Source organism: Lygodium microphyllum, chromosome 16 (genome assembly GCF_053477565.2).
Source record: "Lygodium microphyllum isolate KBCC chromosome 16, Lygodium_microphyllum_v1.1.10, whole genome shotgun sequence".
Lineage (NCBI taxonomy): Eukaryota > Viridiplantae > Streptophyta > Polypodiopsida > Schizaeales > Lygodiaceae > Lygodium > Lygodium microphyllum.
Window position 1 is genome coordinate 69910947 of NC_141150.1, and position 23519 is coordinate 69934465.

The 23519-nt window shown below is 40.8% G+C and overlaps 1 protein-coding gene across 4 annotated transcripts in view; it reads left to right on the top strand.

Moving 5' to 3' along the window:
• The first annotated feature begins 1687 nt into the window (after positions 1-1687).
• The window catches only part of LOC148022957 (ATP-dependent DNA helicase SRS2-like protein At4g25120), a 92031-nt gene continuing 70199 nt past the window's right edge, over positions 1688-23519 (top strand). For 3 of the 4 annotated variants that reach the window (XR_015693572.1, XM_087695893.1, XM_087695891.1), the window contains exons 1-13: positions 1688-2116; positions 2232-3705; positions 3790-3831; positions 3906-4069; positions 4225-4459; positions 4608-4664; positions 4744-4849; positions 4945-5078; positions 5175-5249; positions 5349-5474; positions 5754-5885; positions 5967-6050; positions 6153-6266. Coding sequence is in view for 3 of the 4 variants with exons in the window: in XM_087695893.1 (XP_087552019.1) it covers positions 1932-2116; positions 2232-3705; positions 3790-3831; positions 3906-4069; positions 4225-4459; positions 4608-4664; positions 4744-4849; positions 4945-5078; positions 5175-5249; positions 5349-5474; positions 5754-5885; positions 5967-6050; positions 6153-6266 (2928 nt within the window). In the remaining variant the exon portion in view is untranslated. The remainder of the gene's footprint in view (positions 2117-2231; positions 3706-3789; positions 3832-3905; positions 4070-4224; positions 4460-4607; positions 4665-4743; positions 4850-4944; positions 5079-5174; positions 5250-5348; positions 5475-5753; positions 5886-5966; positions 6051-6152; positions 6267-23519) is intronic. The other variant, XM_087695892.1, reaches the window with a different exon arrangement.

Genomic DNA, 23519 nt, shown 5'->3' on the forward strand with positions numbered 1-23519 from the left:
ATGGTGGGATTGATCAATGAGAAAATCTAACATGTAAAGAGCTTTCTTCAAGATCATATTGATATGCTAAAAGTAGCATTCTCGATCATTAAGCAATCTTAAGACAATTGAAAGAATATGTTGATGAATATAGATGTATGATCACCTTTTGTAAAGGGTGACAAAGTCTACACATGCGTTCCAAAACATTGAAAAAGTTTAAAGTATGGACTGGTTACTAAGTTATATGCAAGATATTATGGCCCATTCACATTCCTTAAATGTGTTGCATAGTTGCCTACAAAATTGATCTATCATTCATTATTATAGTTCATACAAATTTTCATGTTAGACAATTGTGAAAAAAACATGGCAAACGATGATAGTTTGGTGGACCAAGGCATGCTAGTAGATATTATGCACCACTAGTACAACCTCACGAACTAAAATAGATCTTAGATTTTCATGAGCATTGTATATGACATCATGTTTGTAAAGACAAGTTTTCACAATGCAAAAGAATAGACTCGGAGAAGGTTCTACTTGGGAAATCATTAGTGTACTTAAGAAAATATATTTCCTATTTTTGTTTTCGAAGACAAAAATTATTTCAAAGGGAGGGGAATAATCAGAGGACAAGGGTCATGTCAGTAGACACAATCTGCAAGAAAGCTCGACTATACCACCCATGGTGACAAAGGAGCTAGTATGCTAAGATATTGACATGGTTAAGGGATAGCCTAATTTAGGGCATATGATGCTAAGAGATGAGCACAAAGGTATATTGGCCAAATGGTCAAAGATTGGGTGATCAATGTGAATGGACTCATTAAGGTCAATGTAAATATAGAGTCCATAGAGTTGCTTAAAGATACAAACACAGCCTCTCATGAACACAAAAGTTGAGAAAGGCTCAGTTACAACATGGTGCTAAAAGAGACTATTGTCTTGAGTGGCCCGAGGTGAACAGAGCTTTTCTTAACTTTTGTGCTTGTGAGAGGGTATGGCTTTTATGTGTGGATGACACCATCCGATGTGTCCTCAACAACCAACATATGAAATATGTATATATAAATATATATAAAGGAAAATCTGCAGAAAACCAATCTATGCTATATAGCACAAAAACAAAACAGACTATAAAAGGCCTTACTTCCAAAACTAAATACTTTTAGAAATGCCATACAAAAGGACAAAATAACTTGCGCAAAGTGCAAACAAAGTCCAAAATGAGCCTGGATAAAAAAATCAGACAACTCACTTGCATTGTTAGTCAACTTGAGAAAGCTTGTCAAATCTCATCCCACTTAGAGGAAATGAAACCAAGGGTGTTGAGGATTTTGCCCAAGAGATCGAAGCTTGCTCTGATACCAGATGTTGGATTTTGGACAACAGGAATGGACACATGCATCTTGAAAAGAAAAAGCTTGAGAGCACATTACACAAAGTCTATTGGGAGGTATCGATGGAGAATTTATATATAACTATAGATTACCCTAGATTGGATGGGCATATATACAAGATGGGGAATGAAGAACTAACTTCTAGTGAGGGAAAAGGGTACGGTGGTGGTCCCAATTGTATTCACACACAACACTATCAATGAAAATACGATTAACAGATAGACGTGGGCTAGCTGGTGTAAATTGGCTTTAAATTTTCTTTTATCTTCCCATTTGACAAGTTTCGCGGCCGAAGTTCAATTTAAACATGGATGATGGCGATGCGCGCATCTTCTCCGAGAAGGCAGCGCAGAGGTGCTGCTAAGCTGCGCGTCTTCGTCTCTCATCAGATGTAACTCATGGCGCGGGGTTGCTTGTGGATAGCTGCAGGCCAGAATAGCCTGTATCGTCTCTTTCTTGCCGAAACCTGCCGCACACTCCTCTCCCTTTCCTCGATTCAGTCTGCAGTTAGCAATGTAGCTTAAATTAGGTCTTGCGCTAGTATTGGCCATGGAATGCAATAAGGAAAATTGTTCCTATTCCTCTTCGGCATCAAAGCTCAGTGCAGAGCAAAAATGGCGTATTGACCAGAATTTCAGGGCCGCGAAGGCCATTCTCACTCGCAAAAGGCCTCGTGAGGATATAATGAAACCTCGGCCTCCCCCGACATGGCCATCTGTTCCTTTTAATGACAGGTAAGCAATTGATTCTTCACCATCTCACCATGGTACAATGTGCTTACCGGAAATGTTATGTGTTATTTGTTCAAATGGAGCTGGGATCAAAGTTTGCGCTACTTGTGGAATGCAGGAAACATGATGGTAAACCACGAGAATCTCATGCATATACTACAAATAATTATGATGGTGGTTTTGAGAATGTAGGCAAATTAGATAACATTGATGCGAGCAGGCATAGTCATGAGCTAGGCACATCGGCAAAGCTTCAATGGCCATTTAAAGAGGCCTTATTGGATGATTTTGACCTTGATAATGACATTTTGGAGCAGCTGGATACGCTCTGTAAGCCAAGAACCCCACTTGCACAATTGTCAGCAAACAAACCATTGGCTTCTCATCCTTTAGCTGCGAGTGATCAACCTACACTAATTTGCCAAAGTAGAGCTACAAAAGTGCAGGACCTTCAATCAGAATTCTCACTCTTTAATACGCCAAAATCAATGCCATCAGAATCATGTCAAGCTGAAAGTTGTGTTAGCCTTGAAGTTAATGATATAAAGAGCAAAGATGACAAACTATCTGTCACAAAGTGCAGAGTCAGCAAAGAAAAATCAGAATTGTTGCCATTGAATGGAGGACATTTAAATATGCCTTCCAATCACACTCCCCACTCAACATCCAGCCTTTATACTGCTATATCCACTCCAAATTCAGTGTCATCCCAAGAATCATGTTTGGGTGTGCCACAAGGGCTGTCTGTACCTACCACAGAACTGACATCTGCATATGTATGGACGTTGAATAATGCCCTAACAGAAGATGACAATTTACCTATCTCGAAACACAGCGTTATCAAGGAGAGAACAGCATTGTTATTCTTGAATGGTGAACATTCAAACACACCTTCCAATCATGCTCCCCATAGCTTTTATGCAGCTGTGTCCACTCTCCAGTCCTTATCTGCCATGCCTGCATGTGGACATAGATTGACTGATTCCCTTCGGGAAGATGACAAATTATTTGTTTCGAAACAGGTCGTTAGCAAGGAAAAAGTGGACTCATTACTCTTGGATGGAGGACATTTGAACATGCTTTCCAATCATTTTGCCCACTCAACAGCGAGCATTTGTGCTGCTGCATCCACACCAAAGTCTTTACCTGCCATGCGTGCTTGTCCACAGACATCAAACAATCCCCATTCAACAGCAAGCCCTTATGATGCTGTATCAACTCCAAAGTCTTTACCTGCCGTCTGTGCATGTCTACAGACATTGGACGGTCCCCATCAGGAAGATGACAAATTATCTGTCTCAAAACAGAGTAATAGCAATGAAGAAGTGGACTCATTGCTTTTGGATGGAGGGCCTTCAGACACATCTTCCAATCACTTTCCCCACTCAACAGCAAGCCTGTATTCTGCTTTGTCTACTCCAAAGTCACTGTCATCCCAAAAATGGTCATTAGATATGGTGCCAGGGCAGTCTGTGTGTGCCACAGAACTGATGCCTGCATATCTAAGGAAATTGAATGATTCTCAGAAGGAAGCCGTTTTGAGTGACGCTCATAAACCCCTGCTTATCCTTGCAGGACCTGGAAGTGGCAAGGTAGGCTGTTGATGTCTTTCAAGGCACAAAGTTTTCTGCAATGTATTGACATGCTCTGAGCTTGCTGACCTTGTTGGTCTGCAGACTTCGACAATGGTTGCTCGATTGTTAAGACTGCTGAATGAGGTTAATACTCAGACTGTTTCATTTATTAACTTGCAATGTCTTCGTAAGCTCTCTAAAACAATTGTTCATGGCAGGGGGTTCATGCAAGAAGTATCCTAGCCATGACATTTACAACAGCAGCAGCATCAGAGATGAAAGATAGAGTTGGGGCTCATGTTGGTAAAGCAGTATCGAAGGAACTGAATGTTTGTACCTTTCACTCATTCTGCTTGCAATTATGCCGAGCACATGCTGAAATGTGAGGGGCGCTGCACTTTGCATGTTCTTTAATTCTTTAATAATCTAAAATCATCATTAAAACAAGTTAAGTGCAGCAATGTTTCTCACAAGACTGAATAATCAATTGGCTGAGTGGGTATTGTTCTGGAATTTCATTTAGAGTTTGGGCTGCAGGCTGGGACGCTCTTCAGAATTCCTGGTCTATGGGCGTGGGCAGCAGAGGAAAGCTGTGGTGGAAGCAACAAGACTGGCTTTAGCTGAGCTTGGGCCTTCAAAAGAGCCAGTGGTTACTAGTAATAATTCTGTCAGAAACAATTTAGCCATGGCAGTGGACCAGCTGTCGGAGGAACACATGAACCCAAGGTTGTGGAAGGAAAGGGCCAAAAAATGGGACAAATTCATTACTCAGGTAGTCTCAATTGTTGTAATAGTGCTATGTAAACGCCTTCCAATGTTATTTGCTTGGCAGTTATAGGTCCATTTTATTTGTGAGTTCCAAGGAGATTACATGTGCCTTGATATGATTTGTGTTTGTTATCTTCCTAATGCTCTTTCAGGCCAAAGCTTCTGGTGTAAAACCTGATTTTTATGAAAAGCTTGGGAACATTTTTGGGGTATGCACTTTTTTTGTTTGCAATTCTGTAGGGTTCATTAATATGTGTAGCTTCTAAGGACAATTCATTGTTCTTAAAGGCAGCAGTTCTGAGGCACTACAATGCAACACTTGCAGCTTGCGACGCTCTTGATTATCATGATCTTATTTGTTGTGCAGTATCACTGCTGAAAACTAATCATAAAGGCAAGTTTTAAATTTCAAGCGCACAGTGGCATCTCTCTAAAGATTGAACATTGTGTTACAAGTCCCACCATAAATGGGTTTTCACCACAATGCAGTTTTTGAAGAATACCAGACAGCATGGCCTTGTATACTTGTAGATGAATTTCAAGATACTAGTGCTATGCAGTATGAGCTTCTGCGCTTGCTTGCATCTCACCAGTGTGTCACTGTTGTTGGTGATGATGATCAGGTAAATGACATGTTTTCAGGTTAAAAACTGCAAGTCTCTAGAACAGTTCTTGATTCCAATATGAGGACTATCAAGCTAATCCCATTTCTGATGCAGTCCATTTTCAGCTTTAATGGGGCAGACTCAAGTAATTTCAATTCTTTTCGGAAAGATTTTCCTGATCTAAAGGAGGTAATCTACCTTTCAGCCTGCACTATTGCTGTTCTATCTGAAGTCAATTGAATCCATATTTTAATTCTATTGTTTATATCTTCCTTTCTGTGTTTGCAGGTAAGGCTGCATCATAATTATCGTTCAACACGTTGCATTGTTGAAGCTGCATCTTGTCTTATTGGAAACAACTTGAAGCGCTGTGAAAACAAACAGGCATTGACTGATAATGATTTTGGGGATAAGGTACATGTATTTGAAACTTCCATTTCAGAATTCCTGTTCTTATGCGAAGTTGAGTGCAAACCAACAAACTGCTAAGGAGTTGGTCAATGTTTCAGTTCTTTCTGGTTTCTGATTCACAGGTGGGATTGAGAGTATCTTGGTTCTTAGACCTTAGTATTTGGTATTCCAGATTTTCAGATCTCAACGGAAAGCCTTGATAACACAAGTTGAATATTTGGATCTTTTCCTAACTGGCAGCAATGAATTTATGAACTTACAGATCACTTTTATTCTTGGCAGATCACTGTAAAAGAGTGTAGGAATTCTGATGCTCAATGCTGCTTTGTAATTGATGCAATTATTGCGAAAGCTCAGATCAATTCAAACAAAAAATCATCATATGGAGACTTTGCCATACTATATCGTCGTCAGGCATGTTCTGAGTGCTCTTTTTGGGACTCATGTGAAAATTTGAATTCTGTTTTGTGGTGTTAATTCCTTGCTTATCAATAGGTCACAGGAAAAGTTTTTCAATCTGCACTACGAGCACGGAAAATACCTTTCAATGTTCATGGTGTCGCATTTTACAGAAAGAAGGTAATTCTTACTTTGGACATCACTTAGGAGGCTCTTTTCTATCTGCTTCTTCCTTATTTTCTGATTCTAACTTGTTATCTGCTGTTACATTTGCAAGAACAGGTAATCAAAACTGTTGTTGCTATGCTTTGGACAGCCTTACATGAAGGACAAACTGTGTATTGCAATAGAGCTTTCAAGGCTCTTTATGCAACAGATAAGTCTGAATCAAAGAAGGTAACTGTCTTCAACCTCAAACATTGTGACATTTGTAGGATGTGTTTGAAGCACAGTAGGGAAACTGAGGTTTGTGGGCAAAACTGTAGGGCCAATCGATATTTTTTCTTTATTTGTTAAAAAAGAAAGAGTTTGAAGGGTTCCAAGGTGTGCATGCACAGTTTTGCTGAGATTACTTCACATTAAGTGGGAAGTCTTAAAAGGTGCGAAACCCATTGTGAAATACAAAATTTAACAATTATAGGACTCTATCCACATTAAAGAGCAAGGGTTAGAAGGAAAAGGTAAAAAAATGCAAGCCTTTTACAATGTTGTCAGTCCTCTTTATCACAATATTGCTGATTTATGATAGATTTTCAATCACTTTTGACACTTGAGTGAGTCCATTTAGCCTTTTTTATTAGAATGAGAAGATTGCATAGTTTCACTATGATCCACATCATCTATTGTGGTGTCATCCAGTTGCTGTTAAACATGCAAACTCATAGGCTCTTGATCGAGGTAAAGGGGAACAGTAACATATATAGGTGGATAGAACATTAGTTGAACCCTCACAGACACACAGAGAGGCTTTTTTGTGAAAAAATAATTAATTAGGACCAATTTACAAAGGCAATGAACACCAAAGGAAACTACAGCCCCTTAGGATGAGACACTTATAAAAGGATCAAATTAAGGTTGATCCAATCCTTTGATAGCAAGATTGTTAGAGAAAGATTTTGGTGCAAAGATTTCTTGAAGTAGGGATAGCCATTATGACATGTTCAACTGTCGCCAAGTTGTAGAGTTTTCAAATAGTCCACAAAGCCCAAAAGCAAACCCAAAAGGAAAAGGTAGTTTGGGCCTTTAGACGGAATGGAAATCCTCTAAACAGCCAGAATGCCTCCCAAATCTAAAGATGGGGAGAGTAGACTCTCTAGAAGCTCCACATCTATGGCAAAAAGGTGGAGCAATTTTACAAAACATCAGTAGTGAACCCAAAGCAACTGCTCCCTGCATGCATCTCCAGAGGAAAAGACATCTTTTTAGAGGCAATTCTCTGTTCTGCATTTGTGAAAGATGCTTACACCATTGCACTAAAAATTTTGATTCAAGAATCCATACGAATCCAGAGTGTAATTGCATGCTCCAAGATCCATGATCGAGGTTGCAACAATAAATATGTATGTTTAGCATCATCCCATGAGGAAAGCAATCTTTACAATTCTTTGGAATGCTCCACGCTTGTGGCCTTCTATCAGAATTCAGACGGGGTACATGAAGAAACGAACGAAGCATATTTTGAATAGTACTACGTGATGGCTGATAATGGTGACTGAAAGCATAGATTTACCGAGCTTGTGGAAACTCATGATGTTACCTTGAGGTGCGAGTACCTCTCCCACTCTAGATATTCCTTTAGTGATCAAGAGTTAAGCTTTGCATGGTTCTATAAAAGCCAATGGAGGATCAAACATTTTACTCTAGTGCAAGCTCTTTTGATGAAGATATTTTCCTGCACCAAACATTTTGGCCCATGGTGTTGTCTAAGAACAAAAGTCTTTAGTATAGACAAATTGCGAGCCAAGAAATGAAGATGGATGTTCAAGACATTCAATCCACCATGTGATCTAGGAGAGCAAACTTTGTATGGCCAATGATTCGACTCCTTTCTTGTGGGCCTTTGTTTTCCATAAGAATTTCAACTTTGACATGAAGGAATCAAAAAGTGAGATGTGGTTGGATTGGAAAAGTTTTGTGAATTATATGGAATTGTTGAAAATTGAAATTGTGAAGTTACATTTTGTGGTTGTGATGATGAAGCAACAAAAGCAAACTGACTAGAAGAATGATGATGAAGAAGTTATACTTGACTTTTTCTTATAGTCAGTCTTTTGGGGTTTACATACCCCCAATATTTTGCAATACATAAGGAGCAATGGAAGAAGGATTGGCATTATAAAATGATATGTATTTCCAATTGGGGGACGTGAACAAATATGAGGCTCTAATAGTCTTGCGAGGCCCTTAGCTTTGTGCACATTAAATAACGGAAGGTGTTGAGTGGGCTTAGCTTTGATACCATATGAAGAAAACTCAAACAAAGAGGATAATTCAAATGTGTAATGATAGTAACACAATGAACACATTAGAACTCAAAGGTGAAGAGAACTTAGGGATAATGAATGTGAATGATCAAATGAACTATGCTAATGCGAATACAATGAACCTTGAACCTTTGTGTCTCGGTTGGACTGGAGCAAAGATGAACTAGAACTGCATAGTAACATGGACAATTTTTGGGGACCAGGACAGAAATGGGAATAGTGACATGAATTGACATCCTTTTCGCCATGAGAGGGAGCTGTAACATGGGAATCGGATTGGGATGGGATGGGAAACTAGAAAATAGCCATCCCATTTTATTATGGTTGGGAGATGACTCTATGATAGCTTCATACCTCACATTGATCCTGAAATGCAGCAGGCAGCCTATGAGGGTGATTAGTTGTTGTAAACATAGACAAGAGTGTCTGGATAGGGTGATTTGAATAGTAAGCAATACGGTGGGCAAAATGATAACAGACTACCCGGACTTGAGGAGAAGGTTGTCAGTGAAATGCAGCTGATGCAGACAAGGCAATAGCTCCGAAGGGTTGGGTGACAATTGCAATCATGATGTTAGCTTTTGAGTGGCTTGCACAAACACAAAAGGTAGCTCTTGCTGATGGCGATAGCTGTTGGATACTTCAAAGATGATGTAGACAGTTGGTAATCAGCAAATGCAGGCTGCATGGCAGGGCTGATGATTGATCAAGTTGCCAGGCTGGAGAGGAGCTAGACAGCGCACCACAGGCTGATATATCCATTGGGAGGGTTGTGGACAATGGTGGAAATTAGGTGTTCATTGATGGGTGTTGAGAAATACTCAATTAGAAGATAAACACAAATGTAAAACAAAGCACAAAATGATAATAGAAGTTAGAGGTGAAGAGCAACTTGGAGACAATGAACATGGAAGAAGAATGAAGAGTGAATAATACAATGCTCAATGGAGTAAACACACTATGCAAAGTGAATGCAAAACCTTGAACTCTTGTGTCTTTGAAGGACAAAGGCATAGAGTTGAGATGGAGAGTGTGTCGTACTTTGTAGTATGGGTCCTGAGATGCGATAGGCAGCCTCTATATGTCATCAGCAACCGCAAACGCAGTTCTTTGTTTGGACTAGGCTGAACAAGGTAGTGGTAACTTGGAGACAGTGGATAAAGAGACGAGAATGATCAAAATGATGAAGGTGACAGTTGGGATTACAAAACATAGCCTTTTGGCTGCCCATGGAAGATTGGCAACTTTTATAAACTGCACAAACAAGTTGTGGAGAAGTTTTATGTAGCAAATACAACTATTTGGAGGCCCAAAGGATGACGACAACTATTGATAATTTGTAGAGATAGATTGTCACCTGTAGAGGAGTTGCCAATAGTAAACCCAACAACTTGGGTTGAGAAGATTGTTAGGAGTTCGACACTAGCTCGCAGCACCATGAATTGAGATATCTGCCATGAAGGTGTGTAGACAATAGTGGAAAGAAGGCACCTGTTGATGGAGAACCTACAATGATGAGATAGGTTAAGTGGAAGGACAACCTTCTATTTATAGATGTGGATTCTTTCAAATTACGCTTTGGCTTATGGGACACAGAGACTCTCCATGAAAGTTTGGTAATAAACATGTTTTGGGGCTGTTTTAAAGAGCTAATTAGTTTGTAATGCATGTTTTTATGATTAGGAAATAATTAGTGATGGCAAGTGACTATGTAGCTCATCTATTTGAAGACAAGGAACCAACCAAAGTTTGTGGGTTTGCTTTGTATATTTGGAGTTTTGGGGTTGTTTAAAATGAGTGAATTAAGGTTTTAATATTAATGCATCTTTTTTAGAGTAATAAAACGAAGAGGGTGCAATGTTGAACTATCATTAAATTGGAAGTTGGCACCTTAGAATTGAGTTACGTTGAAAGTTTCATCCAATGAGGAGCTCATAAATGCCAAGTACTCCTCTTGTGATATTAACAAGTGGCCCCATTGAAATTAATGTAGTAAGAGAGACATTAATTTAACTAGGAAGTTGTGCGTTGGCAATTTTAGTTCTTGTTCTTTGCACACGCCCTCATTACTGTTTGTTATGATCAATTGGCCGAACACAACCAACACCCCTCCCCCTCTCTCTCTCTCTCTCTCTTGTTATCTTGGCTATGGAGAATGCAAATATAGCATGTACAACATGTATGGTGGTTGGACTGGCAATCTTTTTTCTTCTCTTTGCTCGGTGAATCAATTGGGTAGGTCTACAACTTCATTATCAGAAGATAGTATTGTGATTTTTGATTTGAATTTTGTCAAAATTGGTTATGATAGCACGATGGGCTGAGATCCTCTCTTTTTCTTTGAGATCTTGAGCCTTGTTTACATTTTGGACAACATCAAGGTGAAGAAAGTGATGTTTTTGTAGTTTCATCGTGAGAAATTCCTTTGTTTGTGAGGGGAATAGTGTGGGATTGCATGTGAACTATGCAAGTTAGTTAAGGCAAATGATCTCCACGAAATTGGGTTTAAATGTTGGTTGTCATTTTGAGGGTTTAGTAGCGTGAAGTGTTTATGTGCATTTTTGAACACTCTATAGTTGGTTGGAGGTTGACATTGAAGGTGACTAGGCCATTATATACTTGTGGATTACTTGTGCTACGAGAAATTGCTGAAATTATAGCTATTTGTAGTTGGTTTTAAGCAAACATTAGTAATCTAAAGAAATATTGAAAGAGGCACAAAGTTTGGGGCCAACAAGTATCATGTGTGGTGTAAGCTCTAACTATGTGTGTATTTTTCTTATTGAATTTATTGTTAAGTTGAATTAAGTGTTTTACCAACATGTGGTTTATTTGTTAGCAGATTAGTCAGCTCAGGTGTGAGTTTGTGGCATATCATGTAGTATTTTTTTGGCATTTTCTAGTGTCCTTTTTAGGGTTGAAAAGCATTTAATGCTGGTTGACTAGCATTAATTATTAGCCGATTGCATTTATTGCTCCCCCCATTTTATGCCTATATATTGTTGGCTCCTCCTCTTTGTGTACTTCTAGTCATCACTTGTGGATTCTTCAGGGGAGAAAGGAGCCGATGCTAGGGTGCCCATATAGCCAGTGACTCACTATTGTATGTTGCTGTCTTGTGTTCGATATGGATTCCGTTTCCCGAGCATACATCTGAGTTCTCATCTGTATTTGTGTTCATTCATTCCTTCATTCTTTCTCGTCTTATGTTTCAGCAGTTTATTTCAGCATGTTGTTTATGCTTCCATTGCTGCATCACTTTTGACATGGTATGAGATTTTAGGATTTGTGTTTCTGCTGTGTTTTATTGTTGATTTCAGGATTGTTTTTTCTCTTGTTGATCAGGTAGCTGCTGCTCCAATTAGGCGATCAGTTTTGCTTGCGTTTTTTGTTGACATCAGCATCCGTACAGCTTGCGCATCCATTTCAGCCTGCATTTTGGTGTTTCTACATCTCCTACTAGCTGGGCACTTACATCCTCAGGCTGTTTTTGCTGTTTTTGACAGTTTTGATTGATTTCTTGACTTTTTACAGCAGCTTTTGTCTTATTTTGATCAGATTTTGGGTTATATTGCATGTGAACTCTTGTTTTTTGCAGTCTGTGCTCGTGGTTTGGTTGTGTTTCCTTTCCCAATTCCTTCTTTTCTCTACTTTTTTCTAAATCCTCTCTAGATGGCTCCTCCATGCACATCCATTGATGACAAGCTCCATGGACCTGATTATTACACGTGGAGTGCAGTGATGAAGGCTTGGTTTATTCAGAAGCGGTTATGGTACGTGGTTGATGGAGTTGTGGCACGTCCTTGACAACCTTCTCCTGTTCCCTTTGATTTTGATGAAGACAACCATGAGGAGGCAGCGCTTACATGGGATTCGGATGATGCCCGTGCTTATTCGGCCTTGCTTCAGTGTATTTCCAAAGAAGTCCTACCGGCGGTCACCTCCTGTACGATAGCTTCAGACATATGGTCGAAGTTACAGTTGATGTGTGAGGCTCCTTTCACCATGAGCGCCGTTACTCTCTATGGCCAACTCTAGCAACTGAAGTTTGAATCCAAAGATACGATTCAATCCTTTCTCCTTCGTGTTACCCAACTCTAGGACTAGCTTCGTACTATGCAGTCTGCTCTATCCGAGGCACATCTAGTTGGTACGGTACTCTATAAGCTTCCTCAGGAGTTTGATGGAATGCTTTATAGGCGTAGACATCTACGACTCCTGTTAGTTTTCTTCACATGTCCTCCATGCTACTTGAGCATGAGGCTACTTAGTGCCTATAGGGGAGGCTTCCGTCACATTATGGAGGTTCAAGTGAGGCTCTTGTAGCTTCGGAGAGGGGTTTGAAGATGAAGAAGTCGAAGGCCTAGTGTTACCACTATGGCAAGAAGGGACATTTAAGATAGGACTGCAAAGAGTTAGCGGCTTCCAGGAAGAAATAGGAGCAAAAGATGAAGCGAAATGCGGACTCCTCCAACGAGTCAACATTTGCCTCAGATTTTGATTTTGATCCTCCAACCAAGGCGAAGGCCAAGGCCCGAATGGGATCCTCTTCTTCGGATCGTGGAAAGGGCTTGGTGGCCCCTTTCTCAGCTGCTTTCTAGTGGTGGTGATACGGTCATCCCTCATGACTCTCCAGTGCTCGAGAGGGAGTGTGAGAGGGTGGTGAGATGGGGCAGCCGTGCCTTATCTATATGGCTATACAGATGCAGAGGATCTGGAGAGGGACATCCCTGACAGATCGACCGAAGTCTGGCAGGTACAAATCTTGGAGCTGGGATTGGCATCCAAGTTCATGATGGGTTGGCTACTTGACAGAGAGCGGGAGGCTTTTGTTAGAGATCATAGCCTGTTTGGAGGGCAGCTGCACAAGCGGACTGTGCGGTCGGACTGCCACATGGCTTATCTATATGGCTATACAGATGCACAGGATCTGGAGAGGGACATCCTTGACAGATCGACCGAAGTCTGGCAGGTACAAATCTTGGAGCTGGGATTGGCATCCAAGTTCATGATGGGTTGGCTACTTGACAGAGAGCGGGAGGCTTTTGTTAGAGATCATAGCCTGTTTGGAGGGCAGCTGCACAGTCGGACTGCCACGTGGCAGTCCGACTGCCTGCAGCCCAGTCGGCTGCATTTAATGCAGCCGACCTATTTTCTGGCTGTGCCCTATTTCTGGCGCCCTATTTCATGTCAGATTTCGGCTATTTATAGTCAATACTTTCAGCAGTCTGGACACACTTCTCTGACGCAGATTACAGACCGGTGACGCGCAGTTTTTGTCTCAGTTCACAGATTTCAGACAGCAGACAGTGCAGACTGCAGCAGACTTCGAGGTGGACAGCAGGTTGCATCGTCGAGGTGGAGACACGTAGCCCAGCGCACTGCGCCCGTGTATATCTTTGTATTCAGCATTCTTTATACAGCAGATTTTCATCGTCCACTGTCTCTTTCTCTCCCTTCTCTCAGCGTTCTTTCTCTCTGTCCTACGCTTCCGCACCGTTGCACTCTGACATGGTATCAGAGCAGTGTTTGAGGGTTGACTGAGCGCAGAATCAACATGAAGAGGAGTTTCCATCGCGACACAAATTTGCGTTTTTTGCGTTTAAGGGCAGACAGGAGGGTTGCGCCTTGGAACAAGGCTGAAACGAGTGTGGGCGCACAGGAAAGGAGTACAGGTGGTGGATTTGCTGCTGTTTACTGCTGTTTGACGCGGAGGAAGTTTGAGTTTTCAGCCTACAAGTGCAGGTTTTGCTTTTTCATCGCCTCCGGCGGGTGAAAAAGCTTCAGGACGCGGAAGAGCCTTAGCAGGCTGAGTTTTCCCAGTCAAAGGGGGCTGCTTTTGCGTTTGTGAAGGCATTGCAGGTGAAGATGTCTACAGAGATGGACTTGGAGTTCCAGGCGATTATGGACCGGAAGGTGCTTGTCTTACCGGCTCTTCCTACAGATCAGAAGCTCGACGGCGACAACTACCGCATTTGGCGCGTCATGATGTTGGCCATCCTTGAGTCCTATGATTTGGCGGAGTTGGTATAGGAGGAGATTGACCGGCCCTCGGTAAGAGATGAGTCCAAACTCTCTTCCGATGCTCGTGCGGAGTTGTCCAAGGCCCAGTCTCATTGGGACAAACTGAATGCCAGGATTCGATCCTTTCTCTTCCTATCATGCACTACAACCGTGATCGCTCAAGAGGGTCTACTCTTCGGTGGAAAGAGAGTCTACTCTTCGGTGGGAAGAGTTGGTTCCTATGGTCTTGGACCAAGAGGAATAGTTAAAGGGACAGAATGCTTCCAAGTCGGAGGCGCTGACAGGTCAAGCCTCTCAGAAGAAGGGGAAGGACCAAAAGAAGAAGAAGGGGGATAACAAGTCCAAGAAGGACAAGGACAAAGACTCCACATGCCATATTTGTGGAAAGATTGGCCATTGAAAGAAGGATTGCCCTGACAAAGACACGAAGGACACCAAGAAGAAGGATACCAAGGATTCTGGCGCTGTGGCTGCACCCTCATCAGCTGCATTTCTTCATCTAGCTGTCATTGAGGACGCTTCACCGAATGCTTCTGATGCTGCGATGACGACTCCCCAAGCTCGAGAGTGGATTGTTGATAGTGGTGCCTCACGGCACATGACTCCTTCATCAGATGGTGTTGCCCAGCTGCGACCCTCGCGTGGGCAGATTCTCATTGGAGACAGCTCTTCAGTTTTTGCTGCAGGTCGGGGTAAGATGCAGCTTATTCCGGATGGACGAGGTGGTACCCATACCTCAGAGGTTTTGCATGTACTAGGATTAGGGTACCATCTCCTTTCAGTTCATAAAATTTGCTCCCTTGGTCTTTTGGTGGAGTTTGACAGTTCTACGGTGTGAGTCCTTGATCGTGGATCGAGGAAGGTTCTCTCATCTGGATATAAGGAGAACGGCATTTACAAACTGAAGTCTTCCACTGCCCTCTCTACTCTTCTTCTTACCTCACAGTCACAGTCTGAGTTATGGCATGCTCGGTTTGGTCACCTGAACTATGACTATCTTCGGAGGGCGTCACGTGGACAGCTTGTTCGAGGGTTGCCGGATATAGTGGTGAGTCAGCAGCCATGTGTCTCCTGCATTCGGGGGAAGCAGCATAGAGATGCCATTCCCCACACAGCTTCGCGGCGGTCTACTTCACCGATGGAGCTAGTATCTACGGATCTATGTGGCCCTATGAGGAATGAGTCCCTGCGTGGAAGCTCCTACTTCATGGTGATCGTGGATGACTATAGCAGGATGACATGGGCCTATTTTTTGGCATTAAAGTCAGAAGCTTTCTCGCACTTCAAGGATTGGCTTCTCTTTGAGGAGAACCGATCAGGCCGGAAGTTGAAGACCTTGCGATCCGACAAGGGAGGTGAATTTGTGTCTAATGAATTTGCTCGGTTTTGTGCAGATAGAGGCATTCACCAGGAGTTTGCCAATACCAATACTCCTTAAGAAAATGGTATTCTTGAACGGAAGAACCGCAGTGTGATTGAGATGGCGCGCACCATGATGGAGCACCGACAGACCCCTCAGGTTCTGTGGGCCGAGGCTGTGCCTACTGCAGTCCACATCCTTAATCGATCCCCTACTTCGGCCGTGGAAGGGATGACTCCATTTGAGGCTTATTTTGGGACGAAGCCAGATGTTTCTTACTTTCAGGTCTTTGGCTGTGATGCCTATGTTCACATTCCCAAGGCTCATCGTGATAAATTTGAAGCGGCTTTTCGAAAACAGGTATTTGTTGGCTACAGCTCCCAGTCCCAAGGCTACCGACTGTATGATCCCGTCAAGCGGGATGTGTACACTAGCCGTGATGTGCGGTTTGTGGAGGTTCCGGCTACTTCAACGGGTGAGGAGCATCCCGTTCTTGGAGATCCAGGGGAGAGTTGGGTTCCTTCTACAGTTCCACTGGAGCCCGTGCCTTTTGATTATGATTCTGTTTTTGACACAGAGTCTACAGTTCCATCGGACATCTCTGAGGAGTTACCACCGGTGGATATTCCAGAGTCTTCTGCTGATGGAGAACGATGAGGGGAGGTTCGGCCTCCTCCTCGCTGGGCCCATGACACACTCTGTGATTCAGGGATCGAGGGGGTTCCTGAGGAGTGGGGACTGCAGGATGGTCCGCGGCGGTCACGGCAGCACCAGGCACATTCTACGGAGCTGGTTTGCTCCAACTATTGTTTGATGACCCGTGTTATGCAGGATCGAGAGCCCACCTCTGTGAAGGAGGCTTTACAGTCCGCCCCATGGAAGAAAGCTATGGAAGCCGAGTTGGAGGCTATTGAAAGGAATGGCACTTGGTCACTCGTGCCCCGCCCCCCGAAGAAGAAGGTGATTGGAGTCAAGTGGGTCTTCAAGACCAAATATCTCAGTGATGGTACTTTGGATAAGCACAAGGCTCGCCTTGTTGCTAAAGGTTTTGCACAGCGCCCAGGCATTGACTGTCATGACACTTTTGCCCCCACAGCTCGTATGGCGACCATTAGAGCTGTTCTTGCTTTGGCTGGCCATAGGAGATGGCTTGTTTATCAGTTGGATGTGAAGTCGGCCTTCCTGAATGGTGATTTGAAGGAGGAGATCTATGTTGAGCAGCCTCCTGGCTTTGGTTATTCAGATGGGAAAGTCTACAGGTTGAAGAAGGCCTTGTATGGCCTCAAGTAGGCTCCGCGTGCATGGAACGAAAAGATTGATTCGTTCCTCCAGTCTCAGTTTGGGATATCGGCGGTCCAAGGCCGATCCGCAGCTGTATGTTCACACTTCTGAGGATGGTTGTGTGCTGTTTGTATTATATGTTGATGATTTGATTGTCACAGGTGATGTTGCACAGCAGGTCTAGGAGATGAAGTTAGCTTTACATCGGACGTTCGAGATGACGGATTTGGGTCTACTCCATTTCTTTTTGGGCCATGAGATTTATCAATCTCAGAGGGGGATCTTTATCTCTCAACAGAGATATGTACAGGAGCTCTTGATGTCTTTTGAGATGGAGGATTGTCGGGCCCTCTCTACTCCTATGGATCCGAACTGGAAGGCCACTTTCCATTCAGCTTCTCCTTTGGCGGATGCGTCCCGCTATCGACAGTTGATTGGGTCCTTAATTTGGCTTCTCAACACCAGGGTTGATCTATGTTTTGCTGTTGGGCTCTTGGCAGGGTTCATGAGTGAACCTAAGACGGTGCATTGGCAGGCTGCTCAGAGGATACTTCGGTATCTGAGGGGGACGTCTGATTTGGGGATTCATTACCCTGCAGGGACAGATGGGTCAGATCTTGTACTTGCAGGTTGGAGCGACTCGGATTGGGCCGGTGACGTGGACCACAGGCGGTCTACTGCAGGTTACTGCTTTACTTTGGGTGCAGGTGTTATTTCATGGAGTAGCAAGAAGCAGACCACGGTAGTCCTTTCGTCTACTGAGGCGGAGTATCGGGCCGCGTCTTCCACCACATGCGAGGTTGTGTGGCTTCGGAGATTGTTGGAGGAGCTTGGGTGCCCCCAAACTCGTTCTACATTGCTGCGATGTGACAATGAAAGTTGCATTGCCTTGGCAAGGAACCCTGTTTTTCATGCCCGGACGAAGCACATTGAGATCCAGTACCACTTCATCCGAGAAAAGCTTCTGGATGAGACCATCACTGTGGAGTATTGCAAGACGGAGGATAATCTTGCGGATTTGTTTACGAAGGCGCTTCCTCAGGCTCTACTTCGGCAACATTCCAGATCCCTCAGGCTTCTGCCCTGTCCAGGCTCTGAGAGGGGGTGTTAGAGATCATAGCCTGTTTGGAGGGCAGCTGCACAGTCGGACCAGCAGGGCAGCTGCACAGTCGGACTGTGCAGTCGGACTGCCACGTGGCAGTCCGACTGCCTGCAGTCCAGTCGGCTGCATTTAATGTAGCCGACCTATTTTCTGGCTGCGCCCTATTTCTGGCGCCCTATTTCATGTCAGATTTCGGCTATTTATAGTCGACACTTTCAGCAGTCTGGACACACTTCTCTGACGCAGATTACAGACCGGTGACGCGCAGTTTCTGTCTCTGTTCACAGATTTCAGACAGCAGACAGTGCAGACTGCAACAGACTTCGAGGTGGACAGCAGGTTGCATTGTTGAGGTGGAGACACGCAGTCCAGCGCACTGCGCCCGTGTATATCTTTGTATTCAACATTCTTTATACAGCAGATCTTCATCGTCCACTGTCTCTTTCTCTCCCTTCTCTCTCTGCGTTCTCTCTCTCTCAGCCCTACGCTTCCGCACCGCTGCACTCTGACAGCTTTCGTCTGGAGCTCTCATGAGGGGACACTTTGGCAGTTTTGGCTAAAGGCGGGGATTCCATGGTCACATGTTCAGAGACATGTTTGACACATTGGTCTTGTATGTCTTGAGTGATATAGGTGACATAACACAAAGAGCTGCTATGATTCTTCTCTATTTTCAGGTGGTGTTGTTATGATCGATATCAACGTCAGATACTCTCCGAGGCATCTTGGTGGTGGACTGGCCACTGACTGTTTGGATATCCATGGTTCTTCTGGTGGTTCTATGTTGTATAGTTTATGATTCTCCATCATTGTACTATTGTATTGTATCAGATCACCCTTAATTTGAGAGGGTGTTAGCAGATTAGTTAGCTCAGGTGTGAGTTTGTGGCATATCATGTAGTATTTTTTTGGCATTTTTTGGTGCCAATTTTTAGGGTTGGGGAGCATTTAATGTTGGCCAACCAACATTAATTTTTGATCGATTGCATTTATTGCTCCCTCCATTTTATGCCTTTATATTGATGGGCTCCTCCTCTTTCTGTACTTCAGTCTCATCACTTGTGGATTCTTCAGGGGAGAGAGGAGCCAGTGCCAGGGTGCCCACACAGCTAGTGACTCATTGTTGTATGTTGCTGTCTCGTGTTCGATATGGATTCCGTTTCCCGAGCATACATCTGAGTTCTCATTTGTATTTGTGTTCATTCATTCATTCATTCTCTTATCTTGTGTTTCAGTAGTTTATTTCAGCATGTTGTTTATGCTTCCATTGCTGTATTACTTCTGATATTATTGCCTTTTGGGTCCTTGTAAGCCATAATGGTGGGCTGTGCAACTCATGATCGAATGCAGAGTGGCCATGTAGCCAATCTCTACTAATCACATTTAACCCTTAGCTTTATCAAAGCATTAAACATGATATTTGTTTAAAGCTAAGTCGAAATTGATTAGATAACCCAAATATTTGGCAACAAAATTCGAATTAGAAACTTTACACACATACACACACACACACACACACACACACACACATATACATACATTTTTGGTGAAACTAGTTGAATACATTATCGTGACATACAATTGATGTTGTGTTCATTGAGAATATTTTACACATAAAAAACATTAAGAGAAAATTGTATACATATGGTGGTCAATTTCACGAAGAGAGGCAATCAAATAATAATCATTAAAGAAATCTACGAAAGATGCTACAAAAGGCAAAGAATGTATCACAAAAAACAATACGATTGTGCAAATTGTCCATAAAGTCCAACATCTCACTTAGTCAAATAAGTACTAGTTGAATCTCAAGGCAACAAGGATAAGGCCAAAGAGCTAGAATAACTTTTCAAAAGTAGTAGAAGTGAAAATGAGCTTTCAAATGTACTAAAGTGCAGTTAAGCAAGGAGACTGAGATAAGATAGCCCTAGAGAACATTTGCATTGTTTGTTGGGGTGTCATGCAACATATATAAGTTGATCCCCCTAGGCAATGATTTGTGAGGAGAGTCCCATTAAGAAGACACCAATCAAATGATACCATATGAGAAGTCTCGATTTAAGAGATAAATTATTTTTTCTAAATCGTGAGAAAATGCTTTTGCTATGATATCGATGGTTTATCCAAATGCCACAAAGTGAGGTGCTCTCGGATCCGCAAGTTAAGATCTTAGTAATCATGTTCTTTTTGTCATTCTTTGTTCCATCTTCTTATTTTAAATCTTATTGTGTTTATTATTCCTTTGCTTGTATCAACATTGTTTATTCTAGACGCATCAGATAGAGGCATGTCATTTTTATGTGCATCTCATTGTTAAGTTGAAAAATATGCATGAGTATGACACATTAAACCTTCATTAGCGCATTAAATAGCCCCTAAACTCAAATATACAAGTGTGTCTCAATGTCCCATAAGCAAAATGAAAATGTCCTAAACAATGAATATGCTCTTATTACTTTTATTTGTAATAGAGAGAAACTAGTCTTTTTAATGAAGTAAAATAAAGTATTGATTGGATGTCTATCATACAAGGTATTGACTAAATGTATGCTATGAAAGATGAGTATGATTTGATACATGTAATGACACATAAGACTTGGTTGACTTACCTAAGTGTAAAAAGGTCATTGGTACTAGGTAGGTCTACAATTTAAAGAGGGGATTGTAGCATTGATCATTATAAGGCTCGACTTACTATAAAGGGTTAGGCTCAATAGAAGAGCAGTGATTATAATAAGACTTTTGCATATACTTTATGTGTGAGTATCATTTGATTTCTTATTGCTTTCTTAGTAGTGATTTACATGAAAAAAGCTCTTTACAAGTATATTACAAAACTAGTGTTGAAATCTTCATACAAGTTTTCTATGTAAAGATTAATGCATTTTAATCTTTTAGTCTATATATGCATATTATACAAACATTTCATGATCATGCTATTTGCTTGATTGTAATTATTTGTTGTAGCGGATCTAGTTTATACTTCCAAGGCATTAATCCTTTTTGTATGTGAGTCTAACTTTGATATGCTTGAATTCTAGTTATAGGTAGCCAATCAAGTCATTTAGATAGAAGTGTGTACTAGTTCACATAACCTATGATTACTCTCATCAATGGTAAACTTTAATATATTTTTTAAAATATCCAATAAGTATAAATAAAATACATTTAATAAACAATTGAATATACAAAATCATAGAAAAGATACATTTTTTTTGGTTGTGTTACGATAGCCTTTCGGCTTTTATTAACTTATTCTCAGTGAAGAAGCTTTTTTAGATAGTTGAAGAATATGTGGATAATCTTCATAAATTTTTAATCTATTTATTATGCATATGTTACGAGTAAAATTTTTAAATTTTGGTAATGATTTTAATGTCACAATGCCATTTCTTATGGTTCGATCCTTGTGAAACAAAATTTATTTAAGCTTCAAGAGTTGTTTTGTTTCTTTGATTTTTAGGAATTTTTAATAATGGGCTTTTTTAGTTTTAGTTTTGTATAAGACTTTAGTAAACTTATATAAAAACATTGTGTATTTTTTAATGAATAAGAAGCTCTAGTTAATAAAAAATTCATTTATTTTATCAATACTTTGAAATATCCAAATATCTATTGAAGAGCTTTGAAAAAGATGAATTTAGGTTAAATCTTGTTTTAGCTTGCTTTTATTAAATTTCAATGAGAAATATTGGCTAATTTCAAAAATCAAATGTTTTTTTTGTTTATTTACTTGCTTTTTTTAGTTGCTCTTGTGAGCAACTTTGATAGTAGCTCGAACTCAGTCTATTGTTGTTATTAAATTTGAATTAGACTCATTAGTAGCAAAAATATTATCCTTAGTGTAAATGATTGGAGCAAGTATGACTTTATTGTGTATTTTTTCATTTCGAGCTTGCCTTATGGATGAGTGTATTGTATTGTTGCAAGCAAATTTCAATAATGGAAGATACCCATTGTGGCTTATGCTCACTAAGATAAGCATTCAATATATCCAAAAGAGTGAGATTCATAATCTCTATTTAGCTCTCAGTTTGAGAATGAAAAGAACTTTAAAGTGGTTTTCAAGTTTTTAGGTAAAGTACGGTAAAAGTTACTTGTGAATTTAAAATCTCTATTTGACATAATTTTTAAAGGTATACAATGTGATTTAAAGATGTATTAAACGAAAAGTCTTGTAACTTGTGAGGATTTTTATGTGTTATAATATGGAATAAAATGGAATCGCCTACTAAATTTGTTAATTATAGCCTAAATCATATTATAACCTTGAGGTATTTTTGGAATACTTGAAATGAAATCCATTGTGATAGATTCTCATGAATCATTAGGTACTAAAAGATATTATAGTAATTTTAAAAGTTTTTTAAAATCATACTTGGATTTTTCACATGCTAAATGAGTCTCAATAAAGTTATATGTATGTCTTTGTCATGTGGTTAATGAAATAAATGCTCAATTGCATTTAAGGTGGTTACTTTTCCTTAATGTCTTGTATAAAGAGACTTGTGATTTTCTTTAAACATTTCTGTTGGATAAGAAGAGTGACATAAAGGTGATTATTCATGAGAAGGTAATTGTCTTTAATTGAATAATCTGTATGAGAATCTCTTTATTGTAAATTTATCCAAACTATTGCAAAATTAACATTCGATCACAAGTATTGTTTATTACTCGGAAAACTTCATGATGAGCCATTGTAATAGCTACAATGCGAGGTATCTTAAAAAAGTGTATAATCAACTATATTATATTTTTTAAGAGTGTACGTAAATTAAAAATGAAATATATATAAGACTTTTTTTAAATTTTGCATGTTTTTCTTGTAAATGGTTTTGAGTCTTGAAATACTTTAAGCCTTGATAATTAATTTTAATAAAGAATTCATTATCTCAAAGATATTTCTTTCATATGTTTAGAGTATGAATCACAACTGAGTGTTGAGAAATTACTTTTTTAGTTCACACCCTTCATTTAAGGTTTTGCATTGATAGTCCTAAAAAGAGTTGGTGTTCACATTTAGACCACTTTTTCAGTAGGTATCCACACAATGATGCATCACCCTAGACAACTTATTCTTACAAATAGATAGTTACTTCATTCATTTTTCACTTCTACTACTCTCACCACTCTTTAATAATTCTTCATCCCTCTTCCTTTGTCATTAGATACTCTTTCCTTCATCAGTCCCTTTCATTGCTCTTGCATCCCTTCAAAAGGACATTGCGGTTCATGGCTCATGGTTGCCTTCACCCTTTCGCTTTTGCTTCAAATGACTTGTTTCAGTATCAAGCCTTGCATTTGGAGCATCTTTCACCTGGCGTCACCATCATCTGCTTGGCGCCAACATTTTTTTTCATTCGACTTTACCTTCACTTGCGTTTTTCAATGTGGGGATC